Source organism: Ambystoma mexicanum, chromosome 5q (assembly GCF_040938575.1).
Source record: "Ambystoma mexicanum isolate Mex_15411 chromosome 5q, UKY_AmexF1_1, whole genome shotgun sequence".
NCBI classification, from domain to species: domain Eukaryota; kingdom Metazoa; phylum Chordata; class Amphibia; order Caudata; family Ambystomatidae; genus Ambystoma; species Ambystoma mexicanum.
Window position 1 is genome coordinate 384,283,128 of NC_090933.1, and position 23,488 is coordinate 384,306,615.

The following is a 23,488-nucleotide window of genomic DNA, read 5'->3' on the forward strand; positions in this document are numbered from 1 at the left end:
TGGCCTCCCCGTCGGAGGAGAGGACCAGGACCATCTTGGGCAAGGTGCAACGGATGTTGGTGGCCGACGCGGCCAAAGTGAGGTCCATCAAGTCCCTCCTCGGGATGATGTCTTCCTGCATCTACCTCATTCCCATGTGCAGGCTCCGGATGCGCCCGTTGCAAGAATTCCTGGATGCGCGCTGGATCCAGACGACGGGCAGCTTCGAGGAAAGGATCAAGCTCGACGAGAACTTCCGACGAGCGATACGGTGGTGGGGCACCCGCGCGCATCTGACGGCGGGCATGGACTTCCAGACCCCAGCCCACCAGGAGACTGTAACTACGGATGCCTCCCTGGAAGGGTGGGGAGCGCACACCGAAAATCTGCACGCAAAGGGACTCTGGCTCCCGACGGAGAAGTCCCTGCATATCAACGTCCTGGAGCTCCGTGCAGTGTTTTGGGCCCTCAGGTCTTTCCTTCCGTCCCTCAAAGGCAAGGTGGTGAGGATCTTCACCGACAACACCACCACCATGTTTTACATCAGGAAACAGGGCGGAACCAGGTCCCCAGCGCTGTCCAAGGAGGCGCAGGACCTGTGGCATTGGGCCGTCGCCCAAAGGATTTTTCTGGTGCCGTTTCATCTGGCAGGGATAAAAAACACCATCGCCGACTCACTCAGCAGGGAGCTGCGCTCGTGCCACGAGTGGGAACTACGGCAGGATCTGGTGGATCGCCTCTTCCGACGGTGGGGCACACCCCAGATCGACCTGTTCGCGACGGCGACGAACACCAAGTGCCGGAGGTTCGCCAGCAGGTTTCCCCAGACGAGGAGCATGGGCGATGCTTTCTCGTTCCCCTGGGAGGGCCTGTTCTTCTACGCGTTCCCTCCCTTGCCTTTGCTAATCCGGCTAGTCAACCTGCTCAAGAGGTCACGGTGCAGGATGATCCTCGTCGCACCCTCGTGGCCGAGGCAGATATGGTTCCCGGACCTTCTGGACTTATCAGCGTCCCCGCCGATCAAGCTGCCAGCGGACGCGGATCTACTCTCCAGGGAAGGAGGCGCCATCCTCCACCACGACCCGAAGTCGCTGAACTTGCAGGCCTGGCTCCTGCAGCGCTAGAGTTTGGAGGATACGACATACCGGCCGACTGCAGAGAGGTTCTTGCAAAGGCCAGGGCGTCCTCGACTCTTAAATGCTACGGACACAAATGGAAGAGGTTCTCTGTCTGGTGCCACGCACAGAAGATTAACCCTCTACGGATTACGGCCCCCCAAGTACTGCCGTACCTGCTGACGCTGGCCAAAGCTGGACTGGCACACGCGTCCATCAAGATTCATCTTGCTGCGATCTCCCGATACACCAGAACCACGGGGCGGACGTCCTTGTGGTCTCATCGTCTGGTGAAAGAGTTCATGAAGGGACTGTTCAGATCGTTCCCGCCGGTGAAGGCTCCGGCCCCGGCGTGGGAGCTCAACGTGGTGCTGACCAAGCTCATGGGACCTCCGTTCGAGCCTCTGCACTCGGCTCCGTTGAAGTTTCTATCGTGGAAAACTGCTTTTCTTGTGGCCATCACCTCCGCACGACGAGTGGGAGAGATCCAGGCCCTTTCCTGCAAGGCCCCGTACTTGACTTTCCACGACACGAGGGTAGTGCTCAGGACGCACCCCTCCTTCATGCCCAAGGTACCGTCGGAATTCCATCTCAACGAACCCTTGGTGTTGCCTGTATTCTTCCCGTCGCCTTCGTCGCCGGCTGAGAGGACTTTGCACTCGCTGGATGTAGCTAGAGCGCTGAAGTTCTACGTGGACCGCACGAAGTGTTTTCGGAAGACGTCACAACTCTTTGTGAACTTTGGACCTGTTAATCAGGGGAAGGCTCTCTCGAAGGCTTCCATTTCCAGATGGCTCTCCGGCTGTATCATGTACTGTCATCGGTTGGCAAACCGACCTCTGCCCGGCCGTCCGAGAGCCCATTCCACCAGAGCGATCGCAGCTACCACGGCGTTCCTTTCTGGTGTGCCCCTGCTGGACATATGCAGGGCTGCTACGTGGAGGTCGACGCACACCTTCACGAAGTTCTACTGCGTCGATCGGGATTCCAGGGAGGAGTCCAGGGTCGGCCAAGCAGTGCTGCGCAACCTGTTCGCCTGAGGTGAGCCTGGTGAGGAGGTAAGATGCTTAATGTTGAGTTTGATGCTATGCTTAATGTTGAGCCTTTGCCACCTCCCGTGGTTGTGCATGTGTGTACTGCTATGTATTCTTTATTCATGAGCATGTGAATCCATGCCAGACCCCATGCTGGAGAAGGAACAAGTTACTTACCTGTAACTGTTGTTCTCCAGCATGGGTCTGGCATGGATTCACATGCGAACCCTCCCGCCTACCCCTCTGCGGCTCTTCACTTGGTCATACTGCCACTTCACGTGCTTCCAAATCTGAAGATGGCTGCCAGAGGCGGTGCTTAGGTAGAGGGCAGTCATTGGCTGTGGTCAGTATGACGCAGAGACCAGTGATTGGTTATTACTACGAAAGACAGATCAGAAACGAAACTGATACTGGTTTTTTCTTTACCGAGGATTCCCAGCCTGACGACGGGGAATATTCATGAGCATGTGAATCCATGCCAGACCCATGCTGGAGAACAACAGTTACAGGTAAGTAACTTGTTCCTTATTCAACTTACTTCCTTGTGCCAAAGAAAGACTTGACAATGCGCCCAGTATTGGACTTACGGCCTGCCAACAAGTATGTCAAGCCCCAAAAATTTCGTATGACCACGCTACAAGAGGTAATCCCCCTCCTAAAAAAGGGGATTACATGGCAACCTTGGATATGAAAGATGCTTATTTTCATATTTCCATGTTCCCAGCGCACAGAAAGTACTTGCGCTTCAAGGTGGACAGTCGGCACTACCAATTCAAGGTACTGCCCTTCGGGATAGCTTCAGCACCAAGGGTATTCACCAAGGTACTGGCGGTGGCGGCTGCACACCTATGCAGGGAGGCAATCCCAGTGTACCCTTATCTGGATGACTGGCTCATAATGGGGGAAACCCGAGGAATTTGCAGGACAAACATTCAAAGGACTATCGACCTCCTCCACGAGTTAGGCTTAATCAACAAGAAGAAGTCAAGCCTGGTGCCAAGCACCTCAAAACAATTCCTAGGAGCAATCCTGGATACCCAGGAGGGGTTGACCTTTCTTTCAGAAGAAAGAATTCGGAATATACTACTGCAAATTCCGCATTATCAGTCCGGTCAACAAATAACGGTACGCAAAGCAATGCGTTTACTGGGCATGATGGCGTCATGCATTTACCTGGTCCCCCACGCGCGCCTGCGTCCCATGCAGGAAGGGTTGGCGAAACAGTGGTCTCAGGCAAGTGGTCAGTGGGACGATCTAGTGGTTGTTTCGCCAACACTGGTACAAAGCCTTCACTGGTGGACAAGAGAAAATCTCGCACAGGGGAAACCCTTTTACGATCCCGAAGTACAGGCAGTAGTCACTACAGATGCATGTCTGACGGGGTGGGGAGCTCACCATCTCCACCACACAGCTCAGGGTCTCTGGTCTCACCCAGTGGCCAAGAACCACATCAACCTGCTAGAGCTTCTGGCAGTATTCAGAGCGGTTCAGGCGTTCGAGCCCCACCTACTAAACCTGTCGGTGCAAATCCGGACGGACAGCACTACAGCCATGTTCTACCTGAACAAGCAAGGAGGGACTCGCTCGCCAAATCTGTCCAAGCTTGCCCAGAAAATCTGGATATGGGCACTCAGACGGAACATCTTCCTGTCATCACAACATGTTCCAGGGGAGCTCAATTCCCTAGCCGATGCTCTGAGCAGAGACTCCCTCCCAGAGGAACACAAATGGGTTCTTCACAGAGAGGTCGTAGAAGATCTCTTCTCTCAGTGGGGTTTCCCCACTATAGACTTATTCGCCACAAGCGAAAACAGACAATGCCCAGGATTTGCATCCAGGTTCCCCCAACCAGACTCCCAGGGGAACGCCCTGTGGATGAACTGGTCAGGGATGTTTGCGTATGCTTTTCCACCAACTCCTCATCAGGAAAGTGGTGAACAAGATGAACAGGGAGTCGATGACGCTCGTCCTAGTTGCTCCCATGTGGGCAAGACAACCGTGGTTCCCACACCTACGCAGGATGGCGGTGTGCGAGCCCATCAAACTTCCAGCCTGGTACAACCTACTGTCCCAGCACCAAGGTCAAACAGTGCACCAGCAACCCAACTCAATGAACCTGGCAGCATGGCTCCTGAGGTCATAGAGTTTGGACACCTCAATTTACCACAGAGGTGTATGGACATCCTAAAGGAATCTAGGAAACCAAACACAAGGCACTGTTACTTTGACAAGTGGAAGAGGTTCGTTATCTGGTGCCAGAGTAGACCCATCAACCCAGTTGATTGCACTCCTTCCACTATTGTTACATACATGCTCCACCTGCTTCAGATGCAGGATTGGTTTTTAACTCACTGAAAGTACACCTGGCAGCCCTCTCGTCTTACACCACTTCCCATAGCAAGGTTTCGTGGTGGAAAGTACCAGTAGTTAAAGCCTTCATGTAAGGAGTAAAGAGACTTCACCCTCCTATTTCAAACCCACCACCAGGGTGGGACCTTAATGTGGTGCTAGCCAAGCTCATGGGCCCCCCTTTCGAACCCATGCATAAAAGCAGTCTCAAACACCTGACTTATAAAACGGCCTTCTTAGTAGCTATTACTTCTATAAGAAGGGTCAGTGAAATTCAGGCTCTGTCAGTGCAGGATCCCTTCTTTACTATCCATAAAGACAAACTGGTTTTTCGCACACACCCTAGGTTCTCGCCTAAATTTATATCAAAATTCCATGTAAACCAGTCCATCGAGCTTCCGGCTTTCTTCCAGAACCCGCAAAGCTCGGCTGAGGTGAAACTACACACCATAGATGTGCGTAGGGCGGTCCTCTACTATGTAAATAAAACCAGACCGCTAAGGAAAACAGATCAACTGTTTGTCTCCGTAGCTACAGGCAGAGAGGGGGATCGCGTCTCTAAAGGTGCCATCTCGAAGTGGATTATTAATTGTATCCAGCTGTTACTCACTCTCTGAAAAGACTCTGCCTTTTACGCCAAGGGCCCACTCTACTAGAGGCATTGGGGCTGCTCTGGCTTTCATTGCAAATGTACCCCTTGACACCATTTGCAAAGCAGCTACTTGGAGCTCTATTCACACTTTTACTCAGCATTACTGCATTGACACCCATTCCAAGGCAGATACACAAGTGGGACAAGCGGTTCTAAGACACATATTTGCTCATGACCCTTCTCACATCCCACCTTCTTCTGGTACTGCTCGCTAATCTATGCACAGCATGTGATCTAAGCAGATTCCATAAGCCTCAGAAGGGATACATTACTCACCGTAATCGTATTTCTGATGCTTTTATCTGCTTAGATACACATGCGACCCACCCTTCCTCCCCTCCGAGAGAAGGCGCATGATTGCTTGTAGTCTTACCTTTCTGTCTATCTGCTTGGATTATCTGTACTCACGCTACTCCTCATGCTACCTCATGTCAGAAAAAATACAATCTGAGGATCCTAGACGCGTGAGGGATCTTGGGTACAGTGGACGTCACACTAGGGATAGTATTACTGGCACGCCCTGTGTCGACGCCCATTTTCGAGTTTCGAAAAACAAACTAATACTCCGCAGCTTCCACTAGATGTCGGCCTATGCACAATGTGAATCTAAGCAGATACAAGCATCAGAAATACGATTACGGTGAGTAATGTATCCCATATTAGTGCACCACAACTATCTAATTGAGATCTGAATCAGAAGACTGGCCACAGTGTGCTAATTCACATGCAAAATATGTGCTTGAAAGTAATATTTACAGTCTATTGATCTACATTGAGATTTCATCTTTGATGAAATGTGACATTCTGATCAGCAGAGCAGTTCACTGCTGGGCTGAGTTGGTATCAGGTAATATTATCCCCATATATATGGTCACCGTAAATAATATCGCCGGGAAAAGGTTGTGGCGATATTATATGGGTGATCATATATATGGGGACAGAGGCAAAAAATAAATAATTGGGGTTTGCGGGGGTGTCCTGTTAGGCAGAAACCTGTGCAGTTCCCTTGGGGACCACTGCAAAAGATTTAGGACTACAGGTGTTGGCAGTAAACCCACTTAGTAGCAGTCTGTCCCACCCAGATTTACCTGGTAGCTGTGGCTGAGCAGTCAGACTTCCCTCAAGAAGAGTTAGGCAGTATGCAAAGTATACACAATAGGTACTCTGATACAATAGCACAAGCAAACACTGACCAGAGCTTTGGTATCAAGGTATATAATTATTTATTTAAAAACACACTTATTGAAACACTCCAGCACTATTATTGTAAATCACTCTAAACACAATTACTATTATTATATTTACACTCCTTATTCCTTATCAGACAAGTCTTAGTTAACACCACTTATTTCCAGACAGAGGTGAGCGCTTAACTATAGATGGCACTCCAATAAGTTAACTAAAAAGGGAGGGAAAAGGCAGAATGTAGGAAAATACACCACACTAATACTTAGGAACTCTTAAGCAAGGCAGGAAAGTCAAAAGTTACTTGTGAGCCAAAGTCCATAGGCCGGGCCAACTCTTGGAGAGAGCAGGGCACAAATGCACCCAAGATCACACAATGACAACAGGCTTAAAAAGTCTTTCAGGGAGTTCAGAAAGGTTTTAGTTAGGCTCAGAAAAGTTTAGCCAGGGTGTCCCGGGCTAACACAGGGTCGAAAGCCGGGGGCTAAATCTACCCCATACAGTCGGTTGCAAGGGAAGCCATGTGGAACACGGTACCTTATGTGGAAAGGATCCTCCAGCGGGGGCAGTTGTTCCTTGCAGCGGGTGCAAGTCACGGCGACGTCCAGAGGAAGAGAACATCTCGACGTGGAGGAAAGATGAAGGTTGTTGCACTGCCAGGGAAGAAACCAGCCGCAGAGTTTTCCGGTTAAAGGTACTACCCTTTGATTCACGGTAGTGGTAAAACGTGGTATCCCGGTTGCCTGTGCAAGGCGGCCACGAGATGCTCCAGGAAGCGAAAAAGGAAGCAGACTAGTTATCCCCACCAGTCGAAGGAAGAAGACTCTCTGGGCTGGAGATCTCCTCTGTCGTTGGGAAAAGTGGTGAGACGGTTCAGCAGGGCTCCACCGGTGGTGTCATCGCAGCAGGTCGGCTCAGCTTCTCCCTCGTCGGATTCTTAGGTCCTGTGGCGACTTCTAAAGTTCCAGTCCCCAAAGCCCTGCTTTTATGCAGAAAACCCCCATTCACTCAGCCTCGCTGTCACTCAAACATGCTGAGTGGTGAGCCGGCCGGCTCACCACTTGCGCCAATCAGGACGGAGTGCGACTTGAGTTGCCTAGGCAACTCAGTCCAGGGTGCCTAAATCCCCCTCCACCCCTCCTAAGTACCCCAGACAGAGTGGCACCACTTTGGAGGGCTTCTGTGGAGAAGCCCGCCAAAAAGAGGAACAAAGGGCTCAACTTGGGTTGGAGTCACAGAAGCGAACACAAACGACAGAGACGTGCCCCCTCGACTAACAGACCCCGGGGCAATCGAATTGCCCCGGCCAGTACGTCCACAATATGATGGTTTGTACTGGTTCTGTTCAGAATTTGAGACTAGTAAAGTCAATGGTGACTTTACATGCCCTGGGCGACAGTCAGTCCCAGGGTATGGAGTCCATACTGGGGGGTCACGATGACACCCCTGTGTTACTGCACTGAGGGTGCTGTGTTACTCACATCACAAAAACACATGAAGCCCTATGGAGTAAAAGACCCCATAGCCCATTAAACACATCTAGAGCCGGAGACACACTGAAATCATGCCCAAGAGTGAGGGTAAGAGAGTCTCACTCTTGGCAGGAGAAAAAAATAAACCCCAAAAAATCCAGCAAAGCTGCTGGGGGACTCACTAGGTTAGGAAATTCAGCCTAAACAGAGAATTCTCCCTAACGTGTCCCCCGCATGTTCCATGCAATAATGTCACCACAAAAATCGGCCATTTTTCGGCGATATTTTTGTATGGCGAGATTTTTGTGGCAACATTATTACATGGAACCGATGAGTTATGGTTCCATTGCTAAACTAGAAGTTCTTAATTTGATTTTCTTTTTTGTAGCTTTTGTGTTGTATCCTGTTTGACTTTTTTTCTAGATGATAGTAAATATGTACATATGCAACAGTAGAGTTTGTAGAGGGCAGGGGAAGTTCTTGAGTCCATACAGGCAGAAGTGAAACATCAAACAAATCAAGCTACTCTTCCCTCAGCATTGACACAATAAATAGCATACTACTACTGTTGCGTGTGCACACGGGTATATGTATAAATGCACCTGCGCTTGGGTGAGCCCAATGGGTGCTGGGCCTGTCAGTTGTTTAATGATGGTTGGCCTGAAATATATTGTCGAAGTAAGAAGTAGGTTTGAGAGAGGCAATCATTTTTAGGAGATCCGGGGGAAAGAGAGGAGAATATTCAGTCCAGAGGGGCAGTGTGCATGCCGTGGTGCAGGGGATGCTAATGCTGTGGGAGGTTGATTCAATGGTCTGTCTATTTTTTCAATAAAAAATGTGTTGCTTCCGTCTTTGAGTTGCTGGTACCTCTGGGTCGGGTGAGGATTTGGTGCAATGCTTTACTACTTCAAAGAGGATGTTGCTCCTGTTAGAGGCTGCTGCATTGGTGGTGGAGGAGTAAGCGGCTTTGGCCTCAGTAATCTGAATCCTATGGTTTGTGCGCAGAGATTTGAGGTTGGTGAGGTCTCCCAAGTTATGGTATTTGTGCCACTGTTTCTCTAGGGCTCTGGTTGAGCGTTTGTTGAAGGCTAGCTCTGGTATTTACCATGGGCTGGATGGTTTGGTCTTAGCCAGGCTGGATTTTAGGGGGCTCATGAGTGTCCACCATTTTCATAGCAGAGTTGCTGAATAATTCCAAGAGGCCAGAGTCATTCCTTGTGGTGAGGAAGTCTGCAAAGTTTGCTTTTAGCTCGCTGACCGGGAAGGTTTTGACTGCGCAACGTTGAGTAAGGGGTCGTTTAGCCTGACCTTTGTGACCTGTAGTAGAGTGGTTGACTTATAATGGGATGGCGGCGTGGTTAGACCAGTCAAAGGGATAGGGTCTTCACAGGTGGTTCAGGGGGATGATGTGAAGATTAACTAAAGGGTGTTGCCTTACTTAGTCGTGGGGGATAGCACAATTTGCTTAAAGTCCATGGAAGCGATCAGTGCGAAATGCGCGCTTCTAGTGTGATCGACAGCCTGTGACTCTGGGATGTTAATCACAGAGACATTATTTGAATGTGCTAATTTGGCAGAGGCAAGTATGTTGGAGATATCTGCAATGAAAGAGTCACTCCTGTAAGGTGGTTTGTAGATGAGGTGGAAGTTGAGGGATTCCTTGTGCGATGGAGGGAACTGGCAGGCGAGTGATTTAAATGAGCATGTTCTGGGAGAGGAGATGGAGCATGGCCAATCACTCCTGTGGGTGATTGCCACTCCGCCTCCTGCCCATCCTAGCTTTTCGGCATGGTGGATGCAGTAGCCTGGATGTAGGAGGACGTCGAAAACGTGGGGAGGATGGGGTAGACCATGTTTCAGTAATGAACAGGGCATCAAGGTTGTACAAGATGAGGTCAACGATCTTTGAAGCGTGAGCGACTGCTGTGGGAGCATTGATCAACACTACTACTCCCTCCTCCATACTACTGCTACAACTCCACCCCACCTTCTCAGTCACCCTCCTTTCAGTTACACAATCACGTCCCACTCGCTCCTTAAACTCCCAACAATCTCACCTGCTTCTCATGTATGCACCCTTGCCAAACAGTACCACTTATTCTCACCAATGTTCTCTCTAATTTATTTTTCTCTGTGTGGAAATAGCCGGCCTTTGTGCGCTCATTATTTTCCATGTGCACAACTGACTAAAATGGTAAGACACGTGAGCATGCATAGTTAGTGATCTATCAATCCCAAAGCGTTGGTAAGGCAGTTTCCCCTTTCCAGCTACTGCAACTCTTTACAAATCAGTGTAAACGGTGTAATTTGCATAACTTTTTCCAAAGATAGACTTAAAAAATGATGTATTTTATATGTGATTATAAAGAGTCAACCAGTTTAAGACTTAAGGATCTGCCACAGCACCTAGCAAAAGTACTCCTCCTGAGACAATGCATTAAGCAGGGCGTGAAATGTGCACTCGCCACTAGCCCTGGTTAGTCGTATTTGACTCTTGATGAGTAAGAAAGGGTGTGCTGTGTATGTGTACAATTTAAGTGGCAAGTGACTTTTTATGATTGGCTAGTAGCTTGCAAATTGATATTTTGGCCCCTTCATTGTTTTATTCCCTTGGAAAAAACCTCTAATACAAAAAAACAAATATCACTCCTCATTACTGATGTGGCTGGATATAATATTTGCAGATGGAATAACGCCAACTAAAAATAATAATCTCCTCTATAATGAAGTAATTCAAAGGACAGGAGAACTTAATTTGTGTCGGGATGAAAATTGCATCATAATAACTTCACCACAGAATATGATACGAATTCCTGTGCCACTACTTACCATCCACACTACATTGTCCTGTGTACAAAGCTGTGACAACACTTACTCAAACCAGTCTTGCAGCTAAGAGGCATACCACCACCGGATTTTACTCCCTAAAAACAGGAAACTTTGCCCAACAAAAATGGTAAACAATGAACATATTCATATATCACCCTTCTTCCACCCACAGAGCTCCATTGATATTTTCGAAGCAGTGGCCAGCAAAGCAGTGGCATAGGAAGGAACTCTATTAATATTACTGCCTGATTTCAAGAGGAATTATTAGGTGAAAGACCATCTTTTAATAGGCATTAAGTATCCCTATTGGCAAAGCAAACTATTTGACTCCCTGAAAAATAATTTGATTCGATTTAGGAAGTAAAATCTCATCAGAACCCTACTTGCAACCCTGATATAGGAAGTGAAAGGACAGTGCAAATAATACAGCTTATGGGTTTGCTAGCCTTTCCTCACTACATCCTAGATATACATTCTTCAAGACCCTTACTGAGGTTTCTTGTGGAACCTGTGGAAGAAAAGCACATGCATTTGTCTTTTATGTTAAGAGCAGCATTCTCAGAGGTACAACAATTTGAGTTCCATCTTCTGTAACCAGGGATCCCTCTTCTGCAATTCACTGTTCAGTTAAAAAGATGCACAGGGATGCTAAGAACACTAAACACAGAACACATAATTATATGTGACAGAAACTGCTACTAGAGCTTCATATCCTTCAGCAAACACACAACACATTTCCTTCACTGTGGTTTACTGCTGAAACATCTGACCTGGTGTTTGAAAGATAAAAATGTGTTTGTCACCCCCAAGGAGTGTTCTCTTGGGCCCATGCCCCAGCCCCTTCACAGCTCCTGTGCTGACCTCCAATACTAGTTGGAATTGTTCTGTACAAAGTGAGTGACTGCAGCAGTAAAACACTCAGTGGGATATTTGCATACCCACAATACATTGCAAGAAAATCATGTTTAAAGCCTACCGGAGATCGCATGGGCAGTTTAAGAAAATGACATGAATCTGCATGTACAAAATTTCTTTGCAGTTCAAACAAGATTGTTTGCAACCTACCCCACCATAACATTATTGGGCAGGGCTATACAAGTTCTCAGTGAAAAATGTTTTCTTAATAGCAGAGTTTCTGTATAATTTGTTAAGGGCCATGCCCAAGGAAAAACTGAAAACTTGGAAAGGATCCAGATTGAGCAAGTATTCTAGCTGTATAAATATCTCTTGCCCTAATACAATGTACGAGGAATTCCAGGCATAGTCATTGCCCATTAGCCCTTACAGGCCAAGTAAATGATATTGCAATGGTGTTCTGCAATTTTAGGGTAATGTTAGCAATGCTAAAGTAGAGGGCAAATTAATATTTGATTTTAATAATTAACTTGCAAGGGTACCGTTTCAAAGCGCTTGTGTGGCATATGTACATATAAGAAGCATGGGAAGAGTTTACATCCAAATAGCCTGCTTACCTAACAGTTACTATCTGATGTTTGAGCTCACAGTTGGGTTATATAGTGTGGGTGATGCTTTTACTAAAGCACCATGAGTAACACATTATGGTGCTTGAATGTTATTCATATTACAACAAACATAAAACAAGTGGATGTAGGTACACATCTGGTAACCTTTCACAGAGCCAACCTCGGCAGAGGCAAGGTTGTCCGGTAATATCTAAATGTGGACTGAGGCAGAAGTTACAATAGTTACAAGGTGCACGTGTGGTAGTGTCAAGTATAGGAGTCATGGGTGGGGCTGGAAGTATATTTCATTGATGCATGTGGGCATATCTAAGTTAGATCTTCTGTTCATTGAGCCACTTTTTCATATTCATTTTTAACCTCCTGAGGGTGCATTCTGTTTTAGGGTTGTTTGATTTTTAAGGTCACGCTTTCATGCTAGTGTAATGTAATTAGGCAAGACCAGAATATCGAGACTAATTAGTAGAATTTAGTTTTATTAGGAGGGAAAGCAAATGCCAGATAACTGGTGTGGCTTGTCTTATTACTTCTTGAGAAGATGGGCATTGTCTGCGCTGCTAAAATTCTTCTGAGCGAGACTCGGAAGGAAGCTGGGTAAGCGCACATGCGCACAGCTTAGAGGGAACATTGGAGCCTCTCACCATCTTCTACCTCACCTTTTCCAGAAATCGCCTCCATGTGCTAATGCACCGTCCTTCATCCTGCTGGTCTATTGGACTGCCACCTTCTTCTCTGACCTCAACCGAACAACCCACATTTTCCTGTTTCCTGCTGCCTCTTATTCTCCTTCTCTGCTTATTATTATTTATTGGTTCTCTAACCCAGGTCAGTCTGGCACGGTCTTCCCTGCACAGGAGGGAATCACAATTATAGAATGTTTTAAAACATGGCTAAAGCCCCCCACCCTTTTTCACCATATGGTGCGGCTGTGCTACAGGAATTGCTGCCCCCTCTGCAATAGGTTAAAGTTTGTGTTGGGGGACCGAGGCACAGTTCCCCTTTAAGTTAAACTTAGTTTGTTTGAGCAGGTGCTGCTCTACTTCAAGTCCCTGGTGGTTTACAGCACCCACAGCTAAGGTTTTGCTTCTGTACGTGCGTGCCAAGGCTGGGGAGCAGTGTGTAGCACCTGTCCATGCTGCGTATGAGCCTCTGTTGCTCTTTCGTGGATTCTCCCTTCACATTGTAGCAGTACGCAGATTGCATCAGATCTGGAAAATCCACGTAACGGCTCCAGCTCTCCTTTCGGGGTCTCTCTCCAGCTGGGATCGCATGGGGCGTTGATGTGGTGGTGGTGCTGCGTGGGTGGCGTTTGTTTGGTAGTTAGTTATCTGAAAGATCTAGGTAAAAGGGCGAATTTGACCAGCATTTTTGTCACAAGTTATAGGGTGATGCAAGGTGGTACTGCACACTTAAAGTCTGGCACCTGGGGAGAAGACAGGAATTGGGCCCCCTCAACTACCACAGCCCCCTCTGGGGTAGTAGTGGATCTGGCTTCCACCCTGGTTGGGCCACCCACCCCAGGCTGAGTGGGCTTTAAAGCCCATTGAGACAGGGTCGAGTTAATCAAGAGTTGAAACACTTAATGTGTAGTTAATGTATAATGAATTTTGATTTGAGCTGTTTTAGTTTGAGATTTATAATTGATATTTATGTTTAGGATGGTTTGTGAAAGGTTTAAATTGGAAAACCATATCACAATTTTTTTTAAAAAGGCATTCTGCAGATCCCATCCATTTGTGTGTGGCGGTTCGTCTTCCTACAGTTTCTTCTCCAGGGCCGTCTCCATGCAATTATAGCCCTCTTCCTCACCTCCCGCCAACTAGTATATACGCACATACACGAACTGAGTACACCTTGCATGCACACACAAAAACACTTGCATTCACACACAAACATGCATACAAATTGCTGTAATCGCGTACCTGCTGTCGCCGTGAGGTAGTCTCCGCATGGTGAGCCTGATGTCCCTCATCCCCAGGTTCTGGAGTCAACATGCACATAGACAAGAGGCCAGTGGGGGCAAAGCCTTCTACGCCACGCAGGCCTCCGAACAGTGTGGGTTGCAGCATTTTCTTAGTTCCCAGTGGGCTCCACAAAAACTAAGATTTGGCAATGCCAAGAGTTTGGGCTTTTGTGTAAGCATGGTAAAGGCACCTACCAGGCACTGCCATACTGGTATTAACTGGACATTGATGGTAGCAGGTGCAAAATGGTGCAAGTACCTGGGCATCTAATAGCAGTGCCTGGCAAATGCCTAATACTTATACAAACGCCCCAGCTGTTGAATTTGTCAATGCTTGTTTTTAACAGGACTTAATTTAAGGACACACATAGTACTTTTAAATTGAGCTGTGAAAGCAGCCATGATTAAGGCATTTTTATCACACCACTAGGGGGTTTTGAGCTCCAATTAAGGCATTAACTGCAAGAAGACTGCTTTAAAAAAAACCTGCTTTAAAAAAAACAGTGACAGGCACTTCGAGTACAAAGTTAGATAATAAGACTTGAATAACGCGATCTCAAATAGTTCCCATGAGGTGGTGTTTTGGGCGTGGGAGGTGCAGAAACTGGGTGCAAAAGGCCCAAGGTATTAGTTTGGCCGTGGGCATTTCAGGGATAGGCAAATAACCAAACACCTACAAACTGTGCGTCCTCCACATGTGCCCTTTCTCCCCATCTGTACTCTTATGCAATAGTTTCGGCTTATAGGTGGCACACCAGTCCAAACTAACAAAGTACCCCTAGAGCAGAACATGCTGTTGGGTGGTGTAGTATTGCTGACGAAGTCACGGGTCCTAGTGACTTTGCCACAACACACATGCCGCCAGTGGCCTCTACTTCAGATCTGCCCGAGTACCTAGAGGTTATGGAAATGGTAGAAATGTGCGGTATAAATCCCAGTAACATTGCATATGTTGCAAAGGCGTCCACTTTTTTGCAGTTCTTGGTTTAATCTGAAACGGCATAAGAAGTGCATCAATGTGATGTTCAGTGTCCTGGCCTTCTATTTCTCGTATAAGCAAAAAAACATTGCATCTCAAAAGGCAACTGGAACTGCTGTCAAAACGGAAGTTTTGTGATTATTTTTTCTTCATGCCTGCATTAATTGACATTTTTGCGCGATTTGTGTCTCTTTTTAATTTTTTAGAGCATGCTGATGGTTTGTGCCACCGATTAACGACCGTGTGTCCCACCGTGAAACCACAAACGCAAGGGCTGTCAAAGGATGCCTGGGAAATCCCCCGTGAATCATTACGACTAGAAGTGAAACTCGGCCAAGGTTGCTTTGGTGAAGTGTGGATGGGTAAGTATTGACTGACTTCAAATGTTGTTGGAGCGCCGTATTATCTCTTGTTATCGTTACAGAGATCTGCCCGCAGCAGCCAGACGGGAGAGGCTCACGCTCATAGACGCTGTGTGGCGGAACACTGTACATAGTTAAAACTGTGAACATCTATTGTTCATGGAATACAACTGGATTTGTCAATCTGTTCTTAATCCATGTGATTGATTTCTTTCCAAGTCGATCAGAAGGGGGTTCCTATACACTTGAATAAATCCCTCGGGTAACAGTCCAATGCAAACACAACAGACTCTGCAGAAGGCAAGAGCCAGAAACGAGTCTGGCGCTTCAATGCTGCAGAGCCAGGTGCGTTTGCATTTTCTAAACTGGCAGAAACAAATTAAAACGTGCTTTGGTGCCCACACTTTTACTTCCAGTGAAAGAAGGCCTGCAACTTAATGGTCTTTTGAATAGCTTTTCTAACTATCGACTAGTAGGGTGCTCTGTACTTGAAGCTTACATTGAATAACTACTCAAGCAAAATTTTCTGCTGACTTCAAGCACGCCACGGACTAGAGAATCACTATACATGCTCGGAGCTACATGGGTAATGATGGCCAAAATTTGCGACAGGGTTATTAGTGTTGAGGTGGTATTCAGGAGGGTCTGAGTCAGGAATGCACAGGTTCCACATTTCTTGGAGAGGTGGGCACAATGCCTTGGTGCACTGGATGTTTGAGTTGCAGCAGGAAGAGGGACTTAACGGTGACACATAAAAGGGAGTTGTTTTGTGTTGCAATTTGATGTTTACAAATGTAGTTTTTAACAGTATGTAGGGGTTTGATTTGAAAAAAGCAGATGAGAATGGCTTTAATGTGAATTGGCAATGTTTGTGTTGGAGCTAGCAACAGGGACATTTGAATTGCAACAGCATATTTAATTGTTAGAATTGTATTTTGGGCAATTGGGTTGCAGGTGGCAACAAAGACCTTTAAGTGGCAGTTGTAGACTATGATGTTTGAGTTGCAGGAGGAGGTCGGTATGTTTTAATTGAAATGAGGAAGACCAATGTGGACTCCAAATGGTAGAGAGGGGTTGTTTGGGCTGAAACTGATGACTGTGAGGAACTCATTTAGGAGGCCAATCTGGGAGACGGGAATGTCCAGAAACATTAGGAAGTGCTACCAAGAGAGAGGTATGCAGAGGTTATACCTAATCTCTTGGGCTAGGGGCCAACCCTCTGCAAAGCAAGTACAGAAGGATAGGATGAGCACAAATGATCTGCAACCTCAATGTTCCAACCAGTCTTTCCTTAGGCAAGACAAATCTCATCAATTCATAGACTGGGATACAAACCCCCCTCCAGCTTTCCATTTGTATTCTACATAGGACACGCCTACAAACCCCCCTCTCTGCTGCTAGGAAGGCGCAGAAATGTGTAATCCTGGCAGCCTACTGGCAAGGTTTTGCTGGTTTATAGGCAAGCAAACTTTCCCACCTTTTACATTACCTACCATATGCATTGGGACCCACTAACACAAACCCCTGCTTAACTTGCTATTATCTGTTTGCCACAGTGGAATACAACATCTGGGCTCCGCTTCACTGTACGACATCAGTCACTTCCAGCGGACTGCAAAATGGTAGACCTAATCTTAAAATATATGGTCACCATTGGAAAAGGGGGGGGGTCAGACAACCAATCATTAAGGGGGCAGAGGCAATGAGGAATGGCTCCTAGGGAGCTCTGAGGGAAAAGGAAATGCCTGAGAAAGAGGAGCGAAAACAGAGGCTGGACCAATCGCGGGACAAGACAGCAACCAATAGAGAAGGGAACCAATCTGAGGGAGCATTTCCTAATTGGGGGTAATGAAAGACCCTACCTAAGGGGCAGTTGAAAGTTGGCAACGACAATCAGTCGGGAGATCTGGGAGTGAGAAGGAGGGTGGAAGGCGCTGGAGGCAGTGCAAGCCATGAGCCTGCTGTGGGATATATCCCAGCCATTGGCAAAGACTAGAAATAAGAGTAGAACTACTTGCTACATGCTCCTGAGAGCTTCATATCAGGCACTGCCTGAAACCTGCAACATAGGAATACAAGTGCATGAATGTTTTGTGGGGGTTCTATCCCAAACCCTGGATGAAGCGTGCCCTCACCCCCCTTAGTGGACAGGTCATCCCTAAACTGGGATATAATATCCTCCCATGTCTAAAGATACTAATAGTTGTTAGATGGTTATGTGAAAATTAAACTGCATAATCGCTTAAAACTTCCTATACACATGGCTGGTATGGTTCCTGTCCTTTTTCAGGCACTATCCTCACCTCACAAGGGAGAGTGGGAGATGCACCCGCAACCTCTCTGTGGCGGATAAAAATCAGTGGTGGCGCTGATGAAGGTAGCATGCAGAGGTGGAGAGACCTCCTCTTGGGAGGCGTGGCAGGAAGAAGCAAGCACACGGCCGCTGTGGCGTATCCTTTCACAGCCAACAGCCAAAACCGCTGAATGCTCAGAGGCCTTGTCGAGACAAACTGGAGAAGCCCAGCCCAGGAGACTGCTGACCAGTGGGAACCCCTCTAGCCTCAGAGGAGCGGCGCGCAGAGGAACCAAAGCCGAAGTGCCACAAGGAGGAGAGAACACCAGCTCTGACAAATGTGGAAAACGCAGGGATATGTGTGCCTCCTTGACCTATGTGAACGCTTGCACCGCAACAAGACCGAAGGTAATCGGTCGATCCAGGGATGGGGGTGGGGTGGCAGAAACCCGATTCCAAGGTGTGGTGGCAGAAACCTGATCCCAAGGCGGGATGGGAGAAATCAAACCCAAGGGCGGGATGGGAGAAATCAAACCCCAAGGCGGCCGGGTGTGATGCCTGAGACCACAGAGAGAGGTAAAAACCAGGATGCAGCGAACTGGAGAGAATATCATGAGATTCCTTGGTTGGGAACCCAAGCAGAAATTCTGGTGTGGATTTATGAACCAGGGCAATTCCCAGCATGGAAGAAGACCTAGGACTGAGAGAACATCCCTGGTAATCTAGGGAGAAAGAGACTAATATGCTACCCGAGAAGGGGAAACTAGAAGAGACTGCTGGTGTCTTTGTTTGAACGGTGCAATGGGGCAAGGAACCCCTTTTTCTGATTAAAAAAAAAAAAGACTTTGGTGTGGATCAGAAACCAGCCTCCATTCCTTTGTTGGGCCGAGACTCTTATTGTACCTTTGTTAAAGTTGGGCCCTTTTTCATTTATGGTGATAGGGACTGAACTTCAGCCAGGACTGGTTTTCTGGACAGTGGGCTTGATGATTTTGTAGGACATCCCGACAAGCACTCTGTTTTGTACTCCTTTTCTTTTCTCTAGAATAGGGGCGAGAAACTTGGGGATAGCTTAGGTTTGAGCATTCCAATAAAGAAATACTTAACATAAATGCCACCTTGCTTGTCTTCTGATTCTGACTGACCACAACCTTTATAACTGTTTAGTTAACCATCATGGTACTTCAAGCAATAGTTATCCTTTTGAGGCTTGGCTGAAAACCTAGAATTATAGGAGTTCATTTAAAATAGAGCCTGTTGTGTAGCAATGAAGTTGTTGAACTGAGGTATTATCGTCGTCGTCTTCTTCTGGTCCCATCGTCACAAGGCAAGACATTTCACAAGGTAGCCCTGACAGAGGGTTACTGTAGATTCCAACTGGCGAGGTTTGTTTTAACAATTCTGAAACATGCTGGTTTGCAATAGGTGGGAATATTTTGGGTTGCTTTTAGTGGAAGAGTGGTGGGTTGCAGCTTGGTGATTGTGTGGGTGTTGGTTGCAGCTGTAGGAGGTCGTTTTGTGTTGCAACAAAGGCATTTGCATCACGCCTTTTAGAAAGGAAAGTTTGGCGGCAACTTACTGTGGGGCTTTTCTATGATAAATTACCTTTTTGTTTTTAGGCTTGGAGGACATTAATGTCCAAAAGAAACGTATTTTCACTATTCCTGAGAAGTGTTTTGGGGTATAAGAAGCAGCAATTGGGCTAAAATCAGTGTATATTAGACATATGCAATGGCAGTTCTGATTTGTTGGAGCTGGTAACCTTTTGGAACCAATTATTTATTTAGACCATCATTGTGAATATTCTGGGACAGTGTCAGACTGTATAAGAGCAAATGGATGACATTTTTGGTGATCATTTGTGTGGAAAACCTAATCTTTGGACAGAAGTAGGGGTGATTTGGGGCCATTTTTAGTTCTATCTGAACTACCATTGTATTCCTGTATACATGGACTTTCAGTTGGTTTATGGATGCATTGTCATTTGGCTCATTTTCCTTCCTGGTGTGCGTGCATGCAAGTTTAGTGTATTCGGCCTTTCATGCTGGTTTTGGAACATATAATCCCTACCTGGTGGCCACCATTTCTTTTTTTTTTTTTTTTTTAATTTGGGTGGTTTGACTAACCTGTAACCTTTCACACATGCAATGAGGAATACATACATAATATAAAACTGTTATAAATCAAATGGGACTATTAAAAAGAAACCTATATAAACTGTTGAATAATCAAATAATAAAAATGACCTTTATCCTTTACAGGTTACTCCTATTAGTCATATAAGTATCATTGAAAGCAACTTTTAATCTAATTGCCATTCTTAGCGAATTCATAATGTTCTTGTTGGCTATCTAGATTAGTAGTGATCGTTGATGCCTAATCTATTCATGCTGACATCCCACAGGCCCCTTAAGGAAATTGTAAGTGATATTGAAGGGCCGGAAACACAGTATGACCTGAATTATTCAGATGGATTATAGTAAGGCCTATAGATAAATGCTCCCAAACATTTTTTGTATAACTCTTGCAAGCTAGTACATTGTGTAAAAAGTTGTTGTGAACTTTCTAGCATAGAATTTTGTTTGCGGAGGCGACGGGTTCTTCATGCTCTTGCTAATTCTTACCCAACTCCCGTAATGCGTCAGCATGGGAGAATGTAAAATGCAGTAGCATTAGAAACCAGTGTATTTCGTGACCGAGAAATGCGTTTATATATTCCTGTCTTTTAGCAATCTGGAATGCTTGTTAGTGGAATCAACGTGGATTTTTTGTACATGACATATTGATAGTATTGTTAAGGCAATCCTAGTTGTAGATCTTTTTTATTTTTTGAGTGCATATTATATGAGCGTCTAGGTTCCAATCTGGCAACCAATGTAAGTTGGTAAATGGGTTATTACAAGTTTTAAAACATTGCTTTCTTATTTTGGCCTTACAACACCTGATTCATTTACCAAGTATGACCTGGATAGAGTTGCCATGTGACTTGTACATTTTTATAAAAAGTGTGTTGAGTTTGAATAAAATCGTAGTGCCCTATGAGATGAGTCCCAATTTAAGTCTTAATGCTTGTATTGGGACACTTTGTGGAAGTCGTAATGAAGGCCGCCATAAGACTCTCTCAAATCTATCGAGTCAAGATCTTTGATTATCAAAGCAGGTTTCTTGGGCATATGTGATTGAAGGTATTATTGACAAAGGTATTATTGACGTTTTATAAATTGTGATTAAACCCAATGAGTATCCTGAAGTTTGTTTTGATGTATGAGAATTTAGCTTTAATTTTTGTGGCCACATCTAGGTAACATAGAGGGGGCACTGCTGAGTAGCCGCGCAAGATGGCATCTTTTCTTTGACCTCCATGCTGTGGCGGTGCATTATATCCCAAGTGTTGCTCTGGTCCTGTTCTGTGATGCCCTACCTCAACCCGCCTGTCACTGGTGGAGGCTGCCCTGCTGGATGGCGGCTGGCTGTTCTGGGATCCCTCTCCTCTGCTCGTAGCCCGACCACTGTGGCTATGCCAGTGCATCCCTGCTGGCCGACACGTTTCTGAATGCACTACAGCGCCTTTGTAGCCACGCATTGGTGCTGCCTCTGAGGAGGCAGGGCCATGTACAGAGCCTGGATGCCAGTGTGTATGTGATGCTCTGCAGGTGGGGGTTCGCTGTTAGGGCCAATCATGAGTGCCGAGTAGAGCCCACACTACGTGCACCCAGTTCGTATTGGATTTAGTACCCTGGCAGACTGCTCTCGATTTCCTCATCACACACGCTAACACGACTCCAGGGATACCACTGGCCATTGCAGTGCTCTGTCTGCAGCTCACACCAGGGGTGTGGGGTGCAGGTATGACCAAGGCTACTAGCAAGAAGGTCGGCATCATGGATCATGTGATGAATCCAGTGAAGTCTTCACTGATCTCCCAGCGGTAACCTTCTCTCATGAGGCCAGTGAACGGCAGCCACTACCTGATCCTGACCCTGGGGGCGGCAATATGAGAGGTGCTAACATGGGAGGAGACAACCTCCGGGCAGATGATGGGACTACACCTGGAGAGACATGGTATCCCCCATATTTTCCGAAGAAGAACCACCCCATGCCTGAAACCCTCATGGCTTATTGCGATGTTTCCACGCTCTTTCCCAGGAAGAGCAGGGAACCCCCTTTGACTAAATCTAGGAAACCTCCTTGTTGTTCTAGTGGAATTACCTTTATCAATTCCACTTATCAACCCCTCAAAAGATCTTTGCATCAAAACCTTTTTTTGCTCTTTGTAAATCCCCAAGTCAATCGTTGGACTTCTATTCCCAGAGTTCATAAAGTACTGCAACGAGGAAGACGAGAGATTGAGCAATGTGAAATAGAAAAGACTCTGAACCTAATTACCGTTCTGGTGTTCCGGTACACAATCCTTTATTTTGAAATTTTAGCAGCTGAAACTGAGAAGGAAAGAGCTGTTGTGTGCGACTGGCGAGAGAGCGTTGCATCTCCCTGTACGGAGCCGAGACAGATGAAGCCAGAACTGGTGTGGTGGAGCGATGCATAGCGCTGTCGGAGGAAGAAGAAACTGCTACACTGTGTAATACCTCGAGAACCTCAGGAGCCGCTAAAGACCTGCTGGGCATTCACAGAAGGTAAAAAGCAGTCTTTCCACTAACCGGAGCTGAGAGAACAGCAGGCAATACAGGAGGAAGCCACAGAGGTCTGCCGAACGAAGAAAAGTAGACTGCGCGTGAAAAGTTGAAGAGATCCCTTTACCGGCTAATCGCAGGAGAAGAAACCAACTCCGCCAGAGGCCAGTGAGTCCTCCTGAGAGCAACGGGGACACTGGGGTGTATCTGCATACACACTGGATGAAAACAATTCGGTGTTACTAATGTAAGGAAAAGCAGGATTGTGGACATATTGAGAAAAGGGTATTTGAATCTAAAATCAACCATTTTCTAATGTGTAAATTACACAGTGCCGATACAAAGCAAGCAGAACAAGGGAATATTTTGGAAGGATACATTATCAAATCTCGTATATAAAGAACCTTTGGAACAGGCGAGAGACCCAAATAAGCAGAAGTGTTGTCAGGAGAGTATACCAGGCAGTATTAAGTGTATGAAACAAAAGACCTGATAGGAAAATGTACCAGGCAATTGGGAAAAGGATTGTGTGAAATAAAGAACTGTTCACACAGAAGCCAAAATTGTGAAGCCAACAAAGATTGGTGTGTTAGTATTGCACTTGGTCAAGAGAGACCCCAAAGAACAGTTATGAAAGACAAACATTGTGAAAACCAAACAAAGTTCGGTATGTGAATGCTATCTTTGGCACAGGAAAACCCATGGAATTGTTTGGAGAGAAATTGCAATTGTGAAGGTAAACAGTTGCTGTTCAAGTGTTATGCTTGCCCAAAGAACTGTTTTTGAGGGAAACCAAGATTGTGAAACCAGACAGTTTTTGGGCAAGTATTATACTTGGCCAAGAGAAGCCCAAAATACAGCTGTGTGTGAAAACCCCTCACGGAGTAAAAGAATCCAGGGGAAGGGAACTACCCTCTGGAGTCAAGAACGTCCTCCTTGATGAAACTTTTGTTTGTTATTTTTCCTCTATGAACACTTTTCCAAACCACCAAAGGTCAACAACATTTCCCCTTTTTTCACCTTGGAGGTTAGTTTTAGTGTGAGGATCAGGATAGAAGTTTGGACACTGGACAGTTTTTGGTCTGACACCCTTACGCAGACAGATCCTTAGTTTTGGTTTTAGGTAGGGAAAATCCTCTTCGTGCAGAGACAGCGAGGTATTGC

The 23,488-nt window shown here is 46.4% G+C and overlaps 1 protein-coding gene across 5 annotated transcripts in view; it reads left to right on the forward strand.

Annotated features, from left to right (window-relative positions):
* YES1 (YES proto-oncogene 1, Src family tyrosine kinase) overlaps positions 1–23,488 on the forward strand; it is a 1,102,642-nt gene that overhangs the window by 598,414 nt on the left and 480,740 nt on the right. For all 5 annotated transcript variants that reach the window (XM_069620865.1, XM_069620866.1, XM_069620868.1 and 2 more), the window contains one exon: positions 15,245–15,400. In XM_069620865.1, the coding sequence (XP_069476966.1) occupies positions 15,245–15,400 (156 nt within the window). The remainder of the gene's footprint in view (positions 1–15,244; positions 15,401–23,488) is intronic.